Source organism: Galeopterus variegatus, unplaced genomic scaffold, assembly GCF_000696425.1.
Source record: "Galeopterus variegatus unplaced genomic scaffold, G_variegatus-3.0.2 Scaffold1040, whole genome shotgun sequence".
In the NCBI taxonomy this organism is placed as follows: domain Eukaryota; kingdom Metazoa; phylum Chordata; class Mammalia; order Dermoptera; family Cynocephalidae; genus Galeopterus; species Galeopterus variegatus.
The window spans coordinates 37,294-58,001 of NW_007727151.1; the positions used below are offsets into that span (position 1 = coordinate 37,294).

At 45.1% G+C, this 20,708-nt stretch overlaps 1 protein-coding gene across 1 annotated transcript in view; it reads right to left on the minus strand.

Moving 5' to 3' along the window:
• Positions 1 to 15,230: 15,230 nt before the first annotated feature.
• The window catches only part of BARHL2 (BarH-like homeobox 2), a 59,903-nt gene continuing 54,425 nt past the window's right edge, over positions 15,231 to 20,708 (minus strand). The window contains exons 2-4 of the mRNA XM_008574404.1: positions 19,690 to 20,371; positions 17,669 to 17,894; positions 15,231 to 15,836 (exon numbers count right to left, since the gene is read on the minus strand). Of these exons, the coding sequence (XP_008572626.1) occupies positions 15,524 to 15,836; positions 17,669 to 17,894; positions 19,690 to 20,311 (1,161 nt within the window). The 5' untranslated portion in view covers positions 20,312 to 20,371 and the 3' untranslated portion in view covers positions 15,231 to 15,523. The remainder of the gene's footprint in view (positions 15,837 to 17,668; positions 17,895 to 19,689; positions 20,372 to 20,708) is intronic.

Below are 20,708 nucleotides of genomic sequence, written 5' to 3' on the forward strand. Positions count from 1 at the left end.
GATCCACTTGAGTCCTGCTCTCCTGTGAATTATGAATCATTTTAATACTCTGGAGATAGTCATCGTGTCTCTAAGGTTCCTGCTTTGTTTCTTCAATTTTCTCTTCAAATACCTTGGCACCTAAACTATCTAGGAAATCTGAAGTCCCCGTATGAAATATCTTAATATATTCTTTCAACATATTCTCCACTCTTTTTATATCCACAAGTTAGGTAGCAAAAGAAAGCCAAATAAAATGATACCAGTTCTATTTTATCCCTTAGAAGAAAAGGCTATTTATTACAGTCCTATTCCTTTGGTAAGTAGTTAAAATATCCAATTAATAGGCTTTAACCATCAGACAGAATTTGTTTTTAGAATCATGAAAATGTGTTGTCATTACATTTTTATTCCCTTGAGTGTGTGTTTTTTGAGATGTGTTTTGTTATAACTTATTTTAGCTATTCTGTTTTCTAATTCATCATATTTTCACATCTTTTCCAACAAAATAATAATAATACATAAATAATACCTTACAGGACTTTACAGATTTTTCTCTATTGGTACGCTTTTGTTCTCCAAGATCTTAAAACATGAATGTGGTAAAAATACAAAGAGAATCTGAATGTGAGCATGTAAAAGCATCAGTTTTCTCTACTCTCTTCACATTGTAGATTCCAGTTAACAATGCATTAAGCAAAGCAGAATAGCAATTTTGAACGCAAACATCATGCCAAATACTTCTAGAGAAAAATAGTTGCTAAACGTAGCTTCATTTTAAAAATCGTTTTCATTAACAGTGTCTTCCGACAGCCTTGTTTTTTTTTTTTTTTTTTTTTTTTTTTTTTTTTTTTTTTTTTTTTTTTTTTTTTTTTTTTTTGAGACCGGCCGCACCGTGCTCAGCCAGTGAGCGCACCAGCCATCCCTATATAGGATCCGAACCCGCGGTGGGAGCGCTCCTGCACTCCCAGTGCCGCACTCTCCCGAGCGCGCCACGGGCTCGGCCCCCAACAGCCTTGTTTTAAAAGTACTACTCTAACCATGAAATTTAGCTACTTCTGTTTACTCTTTGAATTATACCTATTACATTGCCAGCTCAATTTATTATCCCAGTTGTCATTATCCCTGTTACAAATATTGTTAATAAGCTAAAGGTCTCTCTATTTCTTTTCTTAACTTATGTAGCTGCCTGAATTTACTTATCAATGCTCTGAAATTTAGAATATAGTATTCGATGGAGGGCAGAGTTGATCCCTAACATCTGCCTTCACTCCTATCCTTATTAAAGGGGCTCATTTTTAGAAAAGAGTTGGGAGAAGAGTATTCCATGCATTTTTCTACTTGCTACACATTATCAATAACAACAAAAAAAAGTCTATAAGTCACATAACTACTTCAGATCTAGGGGGAAAATATAAGTTTAATTAAAATGTAGGCCAGTAGTGCAATTAATTCAAGAATAAGCTAATGTCACATAATTAATACAATTTTACCAAATGCTATTCTTCTCATTGGAATCTATAAGATGTTAGCCGAAACCAACTGAAAATTAAAATTAAATTTTCTTTATTTTATACATCACCATCATAGTCAATAGTGGTAACAAATGTTCATTGTGCCCCTAGGATTTTCAAGTCAATGGGCCAGGTACTTGACTGCTGGTTAGCTTGGTTGATGAGAGCACAGTGTTATAACACCAAGGTCAAGGGTTTGGATCCCCACACCAACCATCCACCAAAACAAACAAACAAAAAGAAAGATCAGATATAGTTCTCCCCATCAAGGAATATATAACAACTTGCAAACATCACTTGGATATGCTGTGTTTTTATATATATCCTTCACCTTATCCTTTAGTGTATCCTACACCTTAAACGCTTAAAAAAATATTAACCGTGATTTAAAAACAAAAATTTGTACCAATCTATCTCAAAAGAAGTCAAACTAGCAAGAACAGACTTTAAAAAGCTAAAACACATACCTAACCTGTAACGCATACATTCTTATGCCATATAATACCATTTGACTACTGGGGGAAAAAAAATAAGATTCGATTATAATAACCCATCTTGGCAAGCTTTTCTAATACAAATTAGAAGGATTTCAATTTCCAAGTCTCTTTCGAAAAAGCAATGTTAATGCAATGCAAATCAGAACATGTAATTAATACAATTAACAAGAAACCAAGGCAATTTTGTTATATAAATTAACCCATTTATTATAGCCTAGTGATGTCTCAAATGGTGGAGCTTCTACTAGTCTTTTCATTCCTTCAGTCTTCTGATGGCAGACTTTACTGTGACAGTGGAAGTGGTGTTGTAGGTCCAGACACTGCCAGCTACTGTTTTTATGCAGGAACCACAATGCCAGATCCCACTGATCATCTCTTCATCTTGGTTTTGCCACAAAAGGAGCAAGTGTACTTGGCGTGCTGGCTGATTTCAATTTTCTTCACCATTTTCCGCAGGGAGGCACCATAGCATGTCCCGTATTTACCAAAGATCCCGACCTTCTTGATGCATTTAGCCATGTCACCACGAACTAGGTCCAAGCCTAGAGAGGAAGACTGCTGTTTTTAGTTATCAATGACTCCATGTTCAATTATGTAAACTTTTTTAATGCCTACTTTACATTAGGCACTAACCTAGCTATTAGGGACAAAAAGACATATATATCACATATTTAGGGTGCTAGGCATTAACTCAATAGTTATGAACAGGAAGTATGCACAGATTAATGTTCTTGACAACAATCCAGAATTTAGAAACCAGCACTTAGAAAGAGAGAGATGTAATGACATTTCCTTTAATAAGCAGACTTTAAGTGTATCATTTCAATGTTCCCTGACTAACCTACAAGCAATATTTTGCATTTTGCCAAAGAAAACTACCATTAAGTACTTTCAAACATAAAGACCAATGTCTCTCATCCTAGCATGAGGTTAGTTAGGAAACCTCAAGGGTAAAGCTTTCAGCTGAAAAATTAGATAAATGTTTCTGTGCATACTGTGTATTCATAGTAAGCTGAAAGTTTTTCTTAATAAGGAAGTATTCGAAGTTTTACTACACTAATTTTGAGATGTAGGGTATCCCTAAAATGGTGTCATGGTTACCTGCAACAAATGATATTAAGACAATTTAAAAAACTGAAATTAAGGGCCGGCCCCTGGCTCACTTGGGAGAGTGTGGTGCTGATAACACCAACGCCACAGGTTCGGATCCCTATATAGGGATGGCTGGTTAGCTCACGTGGGAGAGCATGGTGCTGACAACACCAAGTCAAGAGTTAAGATCCCCTTACTGGTCATCTTAAAAAAACAAAAACAAAACAAACAAAAACTGAAATTAATAAGGTAGTGGATCAGATTCTCACCCACATGACAGATAATGGATTCTCTTATATAGCTATAAAGGGGCTGCTCTTAGTAGACTACAAACCAATCGCAGCAGTTTGTCTAGTGAATATAGAATAAGGAGAGTGAGAGATCACTAATTACAGTTGCCAAAGTTTTCCATAGACATGGCCAACTTGCCATGTAAGCTGTAAGACAATACCTCTTTCCTAAAGGGGCTGCTCTTAGTAGACTACAAACCAATCGCAGCACTTTGTCTAGTGAATATAGAATAAGGAGAGTGAGAGATCACTAATTACAGTTGCCGAAGTTTTCCATAGACATGGCCAACTTGCCATGTAAGCTGTAAGACAATACCTCTTTCCTAAAACTGACATTACAAACATATGGAGTTAAGGTATGTCACAAATTCAAGTCCTTCAAAAATCCACTCTACATATAGTGCCCTATATTAATATATTCTTAAAGTAATCTTGAGAGAGAAACTCCAACATTCACTCTACTCTTAGACTACAGGCACTCTGAGAGTCTCCTAGTGAAAAATAACATTCGTTTATAAAAAGAAATGGGAAAAAAAAGGTATGATAAGTGTTATTTTTCCAGATTTCATCTAGATAAATATGTGATTCTATCTTTTGAGTGAAGAGGGACTACATAGGCATGGAATTCTTTCTATTTATGGAGCAAGTTGAGCCAAAGAAAAGTAGGGAAAAGGGTCAATTTGGTGCTGAGGGACGATTAAACACTATTTCTATAGGCCAATGCTTCTAAGTTTGTTTCTAAGGGCTGACCTCTGTTGTTTTGAAGATTATCATTTGACTCTCAATATATTCCAAACCACAGAACAAGAACTATTATATCAGGATATAACTATTTAACAATATGAAAAATGCAAACAAATTTAGAGTAAAATTTCTTTTTAAACGTTGAAGACATATCTTTGTGTCTTTTCTAAATACTTATTATTCACATCAAGAGTATCAAACCAATGCATTAAGAATGATTAGGAATCTTACAGATCATATAAAAAATTCTATAATGAATAAAATCCCTAATCTCCAAAGCCAAATATTTTTTAAATACATATTTCTTACTGTTTCTAACATAAATATCTGGAGCCAGAAGACTGACTATAGAAGGAGAGGGGGGGTTTTGTTTGTTTTGTTTTGTCTTTAACATCATAGCATTATTTCCCTTTGACTTGCAAAGCCCAAGCTATTATCTTCTTATGATGTAAATATTGAAGAAGTATTTACATCACGGGCTGTATGATATAATGAAAGATATGTACTCTATATTACAAAAGAGAAGAACCATGATCTAATCTTCCCCATAACTCAAACCGTGTTAGTGTGCCTTATACTGGGTTTTACTATGTTTTGTTCCATAAAGCATATCTAGTCACCATAGTGATAAACTGATATTTCAACATTACCCATATAACTCCAAATAGAGCTTTCAAATCCGGATTCCATGCAAAAATCAGTCTCAAAACATTACAGCATTTTTAAACATTTAAAAGAGCTTTGAACTTTTCTTGAAAACTAAAATCCTTTATATGCATCAGGGCCTTGTATAGATATTTATACAGGATAATAAGGGTAAGTGCAGACACACAAATTAGTACAAATTTGTCTATACGGATAAAGAGATGCTTCTGTTTGCATATGGATATTTATGAAAATTAGGGGAAAAAGTCAAAACTAAATAAATATTTAATATTTCAGCACCTGTCATATAGTTTTTGTGTGTGTGTGCTTTACTACTATTGACTAGCAGTAGTACTGCTACTCTAACCAACTTCATTAAAGAATAAAAGAAAAGTAATAAGTCATTTCACACTCTGTCTGACCATTATACAATAATAGCAAGATTTCATGCAAGGGTACAACATTATGCCCATCTGCAATCACAGTCTCTTTGCAAAAATCTCAATTCACACTTCACATGCAGCTAACCTTGTTACCATCCCTTCCTAAATCCATCAGTGTTGCAGCTGCACGTCTTCACAGCCCAACATCTTAAAATTCATCACTTTGGCACCTTAGCATCACTATAGGTCAAGATAAAGAATCCAACCAAGAATAATTAAAGGGCACCCAGATGTTTAGTTTACTTATCTCAAGCCTTTCCTTTAACATATTTGAATTGCCTGTGTGTACTATTTCTTCATATTTTAAGATATGTGCACTGTGATTATTTTAAGGGTACGAGACCTGGAACAATACATTTCAGACTTTTTTTTTTACAAGTATAGTTCTTTGTAGTTGAAATTTGAACAAGAGGCGTGATAATGAGTAGGTTGAGGGAAGGAAAGGTGTTATCTCATTAAGGTAATTACTAAGACATCCCCACCATTATATCAGTTTGAAAATGTGGCAATTAAAGCGCCCTACATGGGCTCCTGGAGACAAGAGAACAAGACAGTTCTCTTGGAACTTCTACAGTACGGTTAATGTGTGTCATGTTAATGAAAGGGTAGACTATTGCTATTTAATTCTTTTCCTCAACCCCCTACCCCCACCCTCAAATTTCTTTGTGGGTTATGCTTCTTCTTCTTTTTTTTTTTTTTCTTTCTTTAACCATAATTTAGTTCTCCTGAAAGGTGCCAGATTGACAGCCCTAGAAGTTCAAGCCCTCTATTTACCCATTGAATAGTTGGAGCACAGAAAACAATAGGACAAGCTGGGTGGTCAACATGCCACCAACTTAAGTCAGAAGAGACCTGACCTTCTTACATACTTGTTAGTCAGGCAAGTTTCCTGCTCTGGTGAGAAGTCTGCCAAATTTGTACTCAAAGTCAGGAAGACTTAATATACAAAAAACCCCAAAAAACCCGTAAGTGGTGTTCTTAGCTTACTTCACCACAACCTTTACAAGCTAAGTCATGTAGCTTGTAATTCACTAAGGCTGATTTGCACTATTTACTGAAACCACTGCCTTTGGTCAGTAATTTATTTCCCTTCTTGAGCTGGTCATCTTACTCTTTCAATGCTTCCACTGCCATTATCGAGATCAATAATAATGTGTTACAACAAATAATACATAGAAGCAATTCTCAAAAAATCTTGCTTTCATGTTTATTGAAATATTATTTATCTAAAATTAGTGAAAACAATCTAAATGTCCAGCAATGGAAAAATGATGGACTCAATTATAATACATTTATGGGAAGTAATATTATGTACCAAATTTCATGCTTACAAAGAGTCTTAAATAACACAGAGAAAAACTTGTACTATATGGAAAAACATAAACATCCCAGATGAAATATGACACAACTGTATAAAAATGAACAGCAAAAATCTAGAAATAATAGACCAAATAGCTGTGGTTTTCTTTGAGTGGTAGAAGATGGATTTTTTTCTTATCTCCGCTTTATAGTATATTATAAATTTTATACAGTGAACATGCACTAATTTTATAATACGAAAGTTATTTTAATAATTTGTACAAATAGTCCCAGTTTCTTTGGTAGTAGGATTTGGCCACATAAGTTTAACTCCATTAAAGTTGAAGGTCAAGAATCATCTGAAAATGCTGTTATCCTGTTCTTCTCTTTTCTTCCCTTTCCTCTCCTTATCCTTACAACAAAAGCTGGGGAGGAGACAGGAGTTGAAAGGGAAAAACCACCAAGCAAATATGTTGGAGAAAGAACTGAAGCTTAGACTAGATCTAAAACTAGACGACCTTTGACATTCCTTCCAAACCTGGGTTTGGATCAAGATCAGTTCTGCTTACAATACAATTACTTACTAATGTGGATGTTGGAAATATCCTTTAGCCAAACTTCTGGACAAAGCCAAGTAATAGTCCTGTTCCCATAAGGGACAAGGTCATTCATGGGAGGAAAAGAAAAACCTGTAAAATGCATTGCTAAGTAAAGGGGATCCTTACTGAAATGTCACTGACATATGCAGCACTGCTATAAAGAAGCAGTGTTTTGAATTTTTTTAAATCCTGTTCCTTAATATTAATAGTAAAATCTATCACCTTTACAAGTTCACCTTTTAGGCATTGACATTCCTCCATAGATTTTGGTTGGTCTATCACCTAATACCCCAGATGTATGAAATAGCACAGTGGAGGACCGAGCTGGCTGGTTAGCTCAGTGGGCTAGAGAATGGTATTATAACCCCAAGGTCAAGATTTTGGAACCCCATACCAGCCAGCCACCAAGAAAAAAAAAAAAAATCAGGACAAAAGCAGGCGGGTAATGGAGAGCAGAACAGACTCTGAGGACCTAGGTCTTAGAAATCTCTCCAGGTAGACCAGAGCTTTCCTCTTTTGAGTTCTCTGTCCTGGCGTTTCTCGCCAGATACCTGGCCATCCTATCTATTACTACTTCCTGAAATGAAAGCAGTCATTATTACTCTACTAAATAAGGAAAGGTTTAGTATTTATATAAATTCTAACTGAATTCTACCCAAAAAAATATCTTTGTGGGAGAGCTTTGGGCATGTGAAAATAATTATGCCTTGTGCAGGGATAATTAGGCCATGAGACACAAGGTGGCACTTGTGGAGCTGTATAACGTCAACTCTTAGGAGCTGGATTTCTAACCCAAAATGACAAGAGAAGTTAAGAGGAGAGAAGAGGAGAGGTTTGGGCCTGGTCTTGCAACCAGGCATGCCCATCTGGGTAGCATGGGCTTCATTCAACCCCAGGGCTGAAGAGGTGAGGGCTGCAACTGCGCAGCCACTTCTTTTCCCATGCTCTGATTGGGCATGGCTGAGGTGGGCGGGCAGAGGTCAGTCACTTGACATAGATGAGTGTGAAGAGGTGAGGGCTGCAACTGCGCAGCCACTTCTTTTCCCGTGCTCTGATTGGGCATGGCTGAGGTGGGCGGGCAGAGGTCAGTCACTTGACATAGATGAGTGGTGCTGTTGTCACTGGGAGCAACCTGCTCTTGGTAGTCGGCTCTCATGTAAATCTAGAGAAGTTCTTGGGAGAACTCTGTCTCTGTAATGTCTGAGCTGGAATCTCTCTGCCCAGCAAGAGTTGGTTCAAAAGGAAGTTGGGCAATCAGATCCTTAATGGTATTACCAAAAATTATTTGCTTCTTTCAGAATTTAGGGCATGACAATATTACCAAATTAAAGATATTAAGAAAATCAAAAGTTTAAAGTTAAACCATTAAAAAAAAACAAACAAACCCAGTTTACTCAACAGGAAACCTAGCTAGTGTGAAAGAGACCTACTGTGGTCTCTTCCTTTGGGAAATTCCCATATTTGAAAACTATACCAAATATGAGGGTACTTCAAAAAGTTCATGGAAAGATTAAAATTCTCTTTTAATCCTATTTTTCCACGAACATTTTGAAGTACCCTTACAGCTTTGCTTCTCTACACTGGGAAATGAATAGCGTGGGTCCTAACACTGTCAACCAATTGGTTTTAGAATGCGGACTATTTTTTCACCACGGGCACACTAATTTTGTAGTATAGGAGCGGGGAAACAATGCACCTCTAATGTCTAATTTCTTTCTCTTAATGAGGCATTATAAATGTATGTTGTTCTATAGAAAATTTTCCCTCCCATTTTACATAAACATGAACTGGGCCCGAGTGGCCCAAGTGGACACCGTGGAACACCTCTTCCTCCAGCCGCCAGAAGCCTTAGGGAAGGCTCCCCAGGGGTATCTAAACCTACAAACGTGGATAATCCATTACAGTACAAATCTCTATCAGTTCCTGAATTCTACTCGGCATTTCCATCCCTCCAACCATAATGGGAAAGAGGAAGAGCAGAGCCAGAGGGGAAGATTGGGGGGGGGCAGGGTGTGTGGGTGTCAATAAGGAGGAATTGACTTCCAAGAACTGTGGGGGAAGATCTGAAGGAAGCATTATTTGCAGCCATAGATGAGATCTTTCGGGAGGAGGGGCCGGGGAGGGGGTGCTGGATGCAGATATGAGCTTCCACTTGGGCAAAGGTTATTTTATCATCTTCACAGGAGGAGAGGGCTGGATAACGGACCCTGCTCTGCAGGCCAGCCCAAGCACCGTCCGCGGAAGTGTCTGCATTCCCGTTCTAGGTCTGTAGGGCTCCTGTCCTGATGCCCATTCCTCCCTGAAACATGGCCTGCAACCAGGCGTAGGAGCTCGCGGCCGCCGAGCTGTCCCGGGGACGCAGGAGCGCGGACCCCGCGCGGACAAAGCCCGCCACGGCTGGGCTCGGAGGCCGCGCCAGCCCCCGGCTGCGAAGCCCAAGCACCGTCCGCGGAAGTGTCTGCATTCCCGTTCTAGGTCTGTAGGGCTCCTGTCCTGATGCCCATTCCTCCCTGAAACATGGCCTGCAACCAGGCGTAGGAGCTCGCGGCCGCCGAGCTGTCCCGGGGACGCAGGAGCGCGGACCCCGCGCGGACAAAGCCCGCCACGGCTGGGCTCGGAGGCCGCGCCAGCCCCTGGCTGCGACGTGCGTGCGCATCGTTAGGAGTGGGCGGGAGGACGGCCACACTGAGGGCCTCTTCACTAAAGAGCGCGTCTGACCGGCGCAGATAGGAGTGGATGGGGCGGGAATATTCCACAAAGTGATAAGGCCCTTTTATCATAGGTCAAGTGCGATCTCGCGCCCGCGAAAGCCCTCTTCTTTCAGTGGAGCTCCCGTGGGGCCACCGGCACCAGACCGTAGCGGGAGCTGCGAGAGTCCCACACCGGCCGGGAGAGGTCGGGGGCGAGAGCAGCGATGGCGACCCGGGCCTCGGCTTAGGGAGCGCTTCTCCTGGGCCTTCATCGGCCGAAGCGGCGGCTCTCCGAGCGCTCTCGGGGCTGAGCGAGTGGAGAAAATAAGTGCCATTTAGAGAGGTTCCACTGGCGACCTCGCTGCAGCCGCGCGCAAGGGCTTGGGAGCAGCAAACCTGAGGCCCCGCTGCTCCCTGGTCGGCTTCCACTAAGAACGTATTCAGTAGGGACGGTTTACAGTTGATCTGTCACTGAGCACTACTTACCCCTACATCTTCTGGGTTTTGAATTACTTTATTGATCTGAAGGTTTCGTCCTTTGGAATGTGGCCCTGTTTGGACTTAGAGCTGATCAGGAAACGGTGCCGGGGAGGGCGCTTTGTATTCACGTCGCGGACCAGCCTCGCGGGCGCCGCCGACCCTTTCCCAGCGCGCCCCCTGCGGTTGCTTAGGCTTCGCCTGGAACCCGCCAGTCCGGGCACCTCGATCAGTCGCGCGCCCTGGGAGCTGTCTGTGGTGCTAGGAAGGAGAACTGGGAAAGGATGTCCCGGGGGGGGGAAGATGAGGACAGGTAGACAGGAGAGAAACTAAGAATGTGAGGTCGACCGAGACGATAACACAGAAACACTCGGACTGACAAAGACCTTCAAAATTCAGCCAGGGAGGCCGGCCTGTGGCTCACTCGGGAGAGTGCGGTGCTGATAACACCAAGGCCACGGGTTCGGATCCTATATAGGGATGGCCGGTTAGCTCACTCGGGAGAGCGTGGTGCTGACAACACCAAGTCAAGGGTTTAGATCCCCGTAATGGTCATATTAAAAAAAAAAAAAATCAGCCGGAAGTAGGAGAGGAAAAGTCCCTTCTGGGTCATCTCATCTCCCAGAGACAGCTGACCTGGTTTTCCAATGCAAGAAGCCAGTGACACCTCCCTTTCTCTGAAAGCACACCCCTCCAATCCTACATACTTATCCCCACCCATCCCTGGGAGTGTTCAGCCTGCCAGAGGTAAGGAGGGAGGGGCACTGGGCACTGGGTCCCGAAGAGAGGCCCTAAGTCTAAGAAAAGACACAAGTGATAGAGAAGAAGGCTGCAGATGGCCAAGAAAATGGGACTGGACAAAGACATAGAGGGAGACTCAAGGAGACTGGGGACACTGTCCCAGGGTCCATGTGGTAAACCCTGGAGAAATCCCCACTAACCCATCTGCCTACACCTCTCTGTAATCAACAGCCAGGGCGCAGGGCAAGCCAGCTTGCCCTCACCGAGGATTCAGAGCTGCAGCGGAAACCTCAGTTCCCTCTGAGGTTTGGCCCTGCCCCTGACCATGCCCACCAGTGGTGAAAAGTCGGTTTCTCTCCAAGCATGTTGACTTCAAGCCATGTCTGGCTTTTTCAAAAACCAAGCAGCTCTCTTCCAGTATATATTTATAACCACATGGCTTAATAAGAACTAAAGTTTCCCTAGCCCTGGGGAGAGCTTTTCCAAATATTTTTAGAAAGTTAAAAATATAACAAAACAAACTACTTACAAGCCGCCTGTTTAAAGAGGGGAGGTGGGATTCAGCACACTCCTGGGGAAGGGCTGCCTAGGCAAGAGTCAGATGGCAGAGAGGGAGGAGGAGGGAAAGCTTGGTTTGAGGGTAAGCGGTTTTATTTGCAACAGAGGAAATCGGCTGTCTAATTTGCCATCGTGTGTGCTTTCATTTTAAGGGGTGGAGCAAAAATAAACTGATACAGGGTGGTAGGTATATTTGCTGGAGGCGTAGAGCCAAGCAACAATCATTACTTTGCAACTCATTTAAAATCTCTGGCTTGGACTAGAATGGCTGGCTGCTAGCCGGAGAATTAGCTTCTTCCTTCACACTCACTACAGATTTGTGCTAGGTTTGCTGGGGTCCCTGAGCAGATCTCTGGGTTGGCAAATCTAAGGGGCCTTTGTGGGCTTTTTAACCTCTCTCTGAAACAAGTTTGTTTTCCTGTATTTCTGTAGGAAGCAAAGATTGTCACTGAAAGTCCCTGTTTTACCAGCTTCCAACTAAATCAAAGGAGCAATACAAATGGAGTGCCCTTTCGACATCAGCTGAAGGTGGGAAAAGGAAAAGAAGTGCAGCTCCCAGGGACGGCCATCTTCTGGGCCTCTGTGACTAACTCCAGATCTCCCTTGAGAAAAGGCTTTTGCTTGTTATCTTGTTCCTTGCTTCTCAGAAAACCTGGGGTTGCTCTCCTCACCTCTTAGCCCACCCCCCCAACTTAGTGGGGCAAGCACAGAAGGACCCCTTGTGAGGGAAAATACTGGGTTTGTATTTGACTTTTAAGCAGTACTTTGGAGACTTTTGAATACTAAGGCATCACCTGAGGTGCCCTTTGCAATACTGCTGCAGATATTTTTTCTTTAAAAAGGGGGCTGGCCCATGGCTCACTTGGGAGAGTGTGGTGCTGATAACACCAAGGCCACGGGTTCGGGTCCCTATATAGGGATGGCCGGTTAGCTCACTTGGGAGAGCATGGTGCTGACAACACCAAGTCAAGGGTTTAGATCCCCTTACCAGTCTTCTTTAAAAAAAAGAATTAAAAAAAAAAAATCCTCCCCCCCAACATCCAATTTGCCAACTGTATGCAACAGCAAGTAACCAAAACAAACTTAAAAGGGGGAGTGACACTTTCAACTGCTCTATTTAGAAGGTGAAAGAAAACATGACTTTGAAGAAAAGTTAACGTGGGTGACTCTGGTTGATCCAGAGTAATTGCTAGCAATACTAGAATATGAAGTTAATTATGAAACCTTGGTCTCTGTAGGCATAGTGCTTCTCCTAAATAGTCCAACTAGGAAGTCCAAGTTCAGTTTCAAGAGGGAGCATCGGTGGGCAAACTCCCCTGCAGGGTAGCTGGTGGGCGGCTGGCAGGCTGTTGGCAGCAAATTGGTGTTGTGGCCTTGTTTGGATTTGTGGGTGTGTTTGTGTTTCCCCCACCTGGACCTGAGGTAATTCGTTATATGGACTTTTCATATGTGTGAACTTTGTGATCTCCCAGGTTCTCCTTGTGCCCAGAGCTGGCCAGCCACAGGTTCAGTGCAGAAAGAAGTGGTATTATCCTCAAGCTTCGGAAAGTGCCTTTGTAGGCCTCAGCAGACCTTTTTATTTATTTATTTATTTATTTTTTTAAAAGATGACCAGTAAGGGGATCTTAACCCTTGTCTTGGTGTTGTCAGCACCACACTCAGCCAGTGAGCGAACCGGAGCAGACCATTTTTGAACTGTTTAAATTTGATTTAAAAAATCCAACCACAACTAAGATGGAATAAGGAGTGCCCAGGCATTGGGCATCCCCACTGGACATAGCAGCACCCAGTTTCCAGCCAAGCCCAGCTGTCTGAGTTTGTCCCAGCTCAGCAGGCAGAAAATGAGAAGGACCAGTCCAGACCCTTTTGTGAGAATCAGACAAACCACGACCGTTTTTAAAGCAAATTGATGAGCTGGAGAGAAATCTGCAAACCACTCCCTAATTAGCCAAGGCCTGATCAAGGCGCCTGAGGCAATTTCCTCCTGGATTTCACCTTTTTCTTTCCTTTTCTCTTCCCAGCTCTCCCCAACTTACATTCAAACACCACCAAGAACGTTTTCAACTCTACTAAGGTTCAAGCATTAGAGAGAGTTGGAGGCCAGGTCTAGATGTGTTTTAGCTGCTTGTCTTACACCTTTGTCACTGCACTAGGGCAGAAGTGAAGATACCCAGATAGGAGATCCGACCCTGGAGAGGAGTGGGAGCAGCCCCAGAACTGTACTCTTTAATTGTTCCCTCATACAGTCCCGAGCACTAAGCCTGGGGCGGGGCTGGCGTGGGGGGAGCCATTCTAGTCCTGGCGCCTGCGGCTGACTTTGAGTCCTGGCCGGGGTGCTACGAGCATTTACACACACACACCCCTAAAGCAGGCAGCGGGCCTCCTCCACACTCTGGGCAGGGTCTCTCATTTTGTGGTCCCAGTCGTTCCAGGCAAACAGATAAAAAGCTGGGCAAGCCTGTCTAGGCCGGAGTTCGCCCCATTCCCGCTCCCGGCGTCGCAGCAGAGCGAACTCACTAGGACAAGCGGCTCGGTGTGGGACTGGGGGCTGGAGGCCCGCCGTCGGGCATAGGGAAGGCAATGATCAAAGCCACGACAAGGGTTTGTTAGCCGGCCTCTCCGCGTCCCCCGGGGCTTCCTAATTGCTCGCCCGGCAGCCTCCCGCTCGCAGGCTGTCCGGCTGAGCAGGCGCCCAGCCGCGGGCGGCAGAACAGCTGCGAGGCCCGAGGAGCGTTCGCCCGTCGCCCAGCCCCTACCGGCGTTGCTTCCCAGCGCTCCGGACCCTCGCCGCCCTAGAAAGTCCCCGGGAGAAGAGGAGAGGAGGGCAGAGGGATCCCCACACCCGGTCAAGCTGGGGCCTCCAGGTAGGACGGGTTAGCAGGGGGAAGTTTGCCGCCCACCCGGCCCGCACCAACAGCCTGCAAGCACAGACTTTCTCCGCGGCCTCAGGGGCTGCTCTAAAACCATCCACTTAAAAAGAAAAGGAACTCACGCATATCAAATAAAGGTCGGAAGAGGCCAGCATGAAAAATGGAGCTGTTTTTATATAAGCTAACCCAAGTCTTTACAGATTTTGTAAATTCCTAATATTCCGGAAAGATTTTGTTTTTCTAAACTATGTCACGCGTTTCATCACTGTACATACTGCCTTAGTAAAATCAGCTCCCCTGGATCTCATCACTTGTTAAAAAAAGATAAACTTTATTTTTGTAATTTTCAATCACAAAAAAATCTATATTTTTGTCTAAGTATTTATTTTACTCAATCAAAAAGACATGAAAAGAAAAATGTTTTTACTAACGTATATAAGTGACTCTTTTTTGGACAACATATAATAAATATGATATATCACTTATCACTCAGTCTTTCAAATGTACATTTTTTTTTCATATTATGGAGCATGCCACTTTTCCAAAAGAAAAAAGGTCATGAGAAATCAGTGCAAAGTTCTCTGTTACCCTCCTTTCTCTGGGGCAGACGGAATGTCCACGGCAAGCCCTCTGCCTCCGAACTTGAGGCTGTCTGTCCACCTACAATTCTCTCTGCCTGTGCGGTTTCCTCTCCGTGCCCTTCTTTCTTTCCTCCTTAGCCCTCCCCCTCCCTCCCTCCTGCTTGTCCCTAAAGTCGTTTTTAAAAAGAACTTGAGGTTTTGCTTTTGTTCATGTTTTCACCTACTGGTCGCACTTTGTGTGGGGTCAGCGTTTTTGCCAGTTACACTGCTGTAGGGGAAATTTCCAGCCCTGTCTCTGGGGATGGGGAGATGGACAGCAGAGGACTGGCTCCTCTTTGGGAGGGTAGGGGGGCCTCCCGTTGGTGAGCGACTTCCTCTCTTCCTCCTCTGCCTCCCAGGGTCAGCTGCAAGGGAGGCCTGCCCGGTGGCCTGGCGCAGGGAGAGGAGGGACAGCTGTCGGATCGGGGCGGGGACGGGGGAGGGATTGCAGCACCTTGGCGTTCTTCACCGGGGATGCGGGGTGCCTGGGATGGGGTTGGACAAGGGATTGAGGGCTGGCTGTCCTCCAGGCCCCAGGCCATGGATAAGCACGCGGGGCACCAGGGGCCGCTGCAGTTGGGGATGGGGTGCTGGAGGAGTCCGGTACATGCTGCTGTACATGGCAGCGGCAGCCGCCGCCGCCGTGGTGCTGTCCATGCTGCCCAGCAGGCTTGGGTGATAGAAATAAGGCGACGGAAACATCCTCTGCAGCGCCGAATAGTTCCCCGCCTCGGCCAGCAGCTCCAGGCCCACCGCAGTCTGCCGCTTCCACTTGGTCCTGAAAGAAAGCGGGCGCATGCACCCAGCGGCTGTGGGCACGGCGCACGCACCAAGGCCCCGGCCACTTGTCTGGCCCTCTCCCACCTCCTCCTTCTCCCCTGGGTGGCAGGAAGACAGAGACCTCTGAGAACCATGAATGCTTTGCATCTCCCGCTCCCATCTTGCTTGCAGAGCGACCCAAACCCAAGGTCAATTTTGTAAATTACACCCTCAACGTCTGAGATGCTCACAAATAAAATCCTACGAGTTTTGCTGCCTTTTCCTGAGCCTCTGTTCTGCTGTCGGCCTTTATAGTTTGGCTACTTCGTGAAACTTTCCCAGAGGCCAAATGAGACCCTTTCCATAGGCGGTCTTCTTCCTCCTCCCTTAATTCCCCTCCAGTGTAGCCCCCAACAATCCCAAAGTGTCCGCTCTTGGCCCCTCCCCGCCCCGCCCCAGGCCCAGAGGGAAGAAACCGTAAACAAAGAAAGCAGAGAACTACCGGCTCTCGGTCCCCGGGGCTGTGGAGACATCTCTCTCATCAGCCTGACAGGACCTTAAAGCCGGTAGGCAGACGGCTTAAGGGGAGGAGGGTGACAACGTCTCAAAAGAGAATTCCTTTGAGGGACGTCCCTCCCAAGGGGAAGTCCCTTCCAGCCATTGGGGAAGGAAGATGCATTTCGAGATATTTCCTCCTTAGGGAGAAAGTAACAATTGAAACCTATGATCAGCTTTTCTTGGTCTCCTCCCTTCCCCGCTAGGAAAAAGAGAGGAGCAGGCGTTTGCTCAAATGCCTTATGAAGGAACGTAGGGCTGGTGGGCCGTCCATTCCCGGCAGCTCCAGCCAAATTAATAAACATGTCGCCCATTTTAAATTGGCTACAAATGACACTAATGTTTTCCGACAGAATTAGGGTGGCTGAAACCGTATGTAATGAGACAGAAAATTATGGTAAAGATGACAACTGGATGGGCATTTCCAACCACACTCATGGACGATTAGAACACAAACTACAGAAAAGGAGGGGGAGAGAAAATCGAGACAAGGAAGATGAGCACCAGGCTTGGAAACAGAACATAACGTCTGCCTCTGATTGCCCAGATTCTGCTCTGCAAGCACTGACAACTGCTTTCCTAATTTCCCTTCTAGAGAAGTAGCGGTGTTGGGAAGGTTCTGCAGCACCCTTTCTCCTTATTGAGATAGAGGAGTTAGCTAGTACAAGGGACAGACCCCCAGTCTGGATGCTTGGCCAGCTGCCTGATTATCCAGGCTGTGGCTGCCAACTCAACTCTAACCCAGCTGGGCTCTCCTAGTCTCCACAGCTACACCACCCAGGCTCAGACCCTGCCTCTCCCAGCTGCCTCACAGGCCAAAGCAAGGACATTTAAGCTGAGGCTGGTGGGACAGCTCTGTGGGGACCACAATAACTGGGCTGTGTTGATGGCTACAGACATTTGGAACCAGCCTGGAGTGGGCCCAAGGGGTGCACCATGCAGGCTCTCTGGGCCTGAGTGTCAGCTGCACAGATGTCTCAATTTAAGAAAGTGTGGCTTGATTGATTTGGGGACAAAGTGGAGGGAATTCTAGTGGCTCAGGGTTTCAGAGGGAAAGTAGCACCTGTTAAGACACCCAGAAGTATAAAATTGTGCAAACTCCAGCTGCCCTCCGGTCTCTCTCACCTTGGGGGTGTGGCTAATCCCTGCCCCAGCTTGAATGCACTCTGCCACCTACTTCAGGCCCTCTGACTTTCAGTCCCTAGAGTCTACAGAAGCAAGGAGGGAAGAAGATTGGCGCAGCAGTCATGACCTAAGTAGCCAAATGCTTTTAGTCCCCCAAACAGCATCCCTTACCTGCGGTTCTGGTACCAGGTCTTAACTTGGGTGTCAGTGAGATTGAGTGCAGCTGCCAGGTCCATGCGATCCTGCACACTCAGGTACTTCTGCCGCTCAAAGCTCCGCTCCAGTTGATTGAGCTGGTGGTCAGAGAAAGCTGTCCTGGCTTTGCGAGGCTTCTTGGCTCTCACAGGAGGACTCTCTCGGCTACTTGTAATCTCCCGGTCTCCTTCCTCCTTTGTTCCTACAATTCAAACCCAGCCACAGCCATGTAAATTAGCCTGAAATGGGGAAGGGTGGAATGTCCTCCTGGCACAAACTTCTACATTCCCAAGTCAGCCACTGGTCTCGGGACTACACTCTGCCACCCCCTCACACACATATACTTTGGAAGTACGGAGGAAGAGCACCGTTTGCTGGCTGGGGAGTATGAGGCCTGTGCGGGGGTCCTAAAAGAGATGTAGTAGGGTGTCTGATCTTCGCACCGTTGGAAGTTAAAAAGTAAAAACAAACACACAAAACCTTTTCAATAAAATGTTCTTTTGTTACTGTTGTTTCCTTGATTAAGGGAAGACACTGTCCCTTTTCACTATAACTTCATTTTTCTGATCTCGTATTTTTCAAAGGGTCTTTCTACTCTGTTTTTTTGAGCAGATGGCCACCTTTTTCATTTTACCTTTTTTCTGTTTACTGAAAGTTATACTCATTTGTTTCTCTTTTTTCAGATGCACTTGGGAAGTGTTGGAATCAAGCTCTCTGGTCTTTTAAATCTTCAGAAAGAATATGTCACCCATACACAGAGCTGAGCTCAAAATCATTGAGCCTTTCCAGGTGACAGCATGGAGATTTCCGGATTCTATTTGTCAACTTTGGTTTTTTACTGAAATGCTGGGAAATCGATATGTCAATCCCTCTCTGTTTGTACCCGTTTGTGCAGCGCTCCTTGATCTTCCCTACAGGAAGAACAATAATCTCTCTAATTGACCCACTGGGGAGGATGGTGCACAAAAAATCGCCAGACCAGACTGTACATCTGTTTTGGGCACTATTATGCTAATGCTATAATAGTAAAATGAGGAGCCAATATCCTACCTTCCAGACAGACAGCACATATCTTTGCCAGAGAAGCAAGGATTAGTAATAATAATAAACTATTTATCAGTAGAGAGAAAAAATAACTCTCCTGGTATGTTAAAACTATTTTGCCAGGCAAAAATCTGAACACTTGTGAAATTGTCTGAAGAGAAAGATGGAAAAAAAGGAATTGAAGGACAATTTCAATTGTCATCTTCTGATTTTACAAAAATAGATAAATTCAATTCCATAAGATTTTATTTCTATAAATGCTACCTCCCAATTACTTGTAAAGAGCCAAAAATCCCACTAAGATATAGATATTTAGTTGGCACAATGGGGCAAAAAGCATGCTTTTAAAAACTGGTTATAAATCTGTACTGACTTCCGTATATTAATCACGATTTAATTTTTTCTAAGCTGCTCTGTTAATCAACTAGAAAATTTTTCCTTCATTAAATCCAATGATTCTTGTGATGGTGTTTATAAAAAGTGGGGGATGAAATATTAAAGACTAAATACCAGGTTGTGATCACACCGCTAGACACCACACTAGCTAAGCGGTTTCTCTCTCCCATCTTCCCCCATTCCCATTCCTATTCCCAAGGTCTTAGCTAGAAATACCTCAAGTCCGTCCCTTTTATCAACGAAAAGTATTTCCCTTCAGATCCCCTCCGCTGTCGCCGCCTCCACCCTATCCCAATAAATGAAAATTAAGTAAAACAAGGAAAGGAGCTGGATAACGGTGACAGACGAGGGGTAGAAATGTAACAATAAACAGAACTTCGGACGAGCCCCGGAATCGCATGCCCAGGCCTCCCTCCTGCTTGCAGTCTTTTGACCGTCGCCCACCCGCCTGAGAAGCTCCCGGAACAACCATCAGAGATTGGGGGGAGGCTGAAGGGAGGAAGGGGAACCAGGAGGAGCAGCTAGACGGCTGAGGGAGCCCGGGCGGCACGACTCACCGTGGCATTTGATGTCGCTCTGGGAATCTTCCCGCTTGTCGAGTTTGGTTTTGCTGTCCTCCTGCTCCAGCTTTGGCCTGAAGCTTTCGTGCGCTGCGTTGCTCTCCTGCTTCGGGGTGTGGTGGGGAGAGGAGACGCTAGTGCTATAGGGTGCACACGCCGCCAGAGGTTTGCTGTCGCCCAAGATGTCCTTAATTAAAAAAGAAGAGGTGGAAGTCCTGGGGGCCGAGGCGGCCGACCCCAGCTGCTGGGCGGGAGGCTGCTGCTGCGGTGGCGGCGGCTGCTGTTGGGGCGAAGGCTGCAAACTTTGCGTCGGGGCTGCGGCTGGCGGCGGCGGCGGCTGTTGGCTGTGGTGGAGGTGCTGGTGATGCTGGGGCCCGTCTGCTATCAGATGCGGCTCCGGGGGCTCCATGGTGACCGAGATAGGAGAAGAAGGCGCCGTTCCTACGGTATCAATCTCCGAACAAGGGGATGGGGTGGCCTGACTCCTAAAATCCGCGGTCCTGGCCTCACCCAGAGGGCGGAAATCTCCATTCATCATGCCAGGGCTGCCCGAACTGGCACTGGACAAAATCGTGTCTATTCCAAAACTCGACCCGCTGGCCCCTTCCATTGTTGTCATTTCTACATGAGGTCCACGCCACTTCACTGTTCAGCAGCCGCCGCGACCAAGCGAAGGAAGCTATCGATCGTAAAACAAAATAAACACTAAATAATGCTGCCACCAATTTAAAAATTTAAAAATGGGGCAGGGAGGGAAGGAAGGATAATTGGGAGGTGGCAATCGGTGGACACTTTCGACACAACTTTTTTCCCTTATGCAAAAAGTAGGGGTAGGGAGAAAGACCAGGGGGAAAGTTACAAAAAATTTTGAGGAAGCACGGGACGTGCGCTTCGGGATCGACCGCGCACGTGGGGCGGCGGTGGCGGCGCAGGGGACCCAGGCGAAGGCGCAGGCGGCAAGAAGCGACCCCGCCGCCGACGCCGCCACCGCCGCCCCACGTGCGCGGTCGATCCCG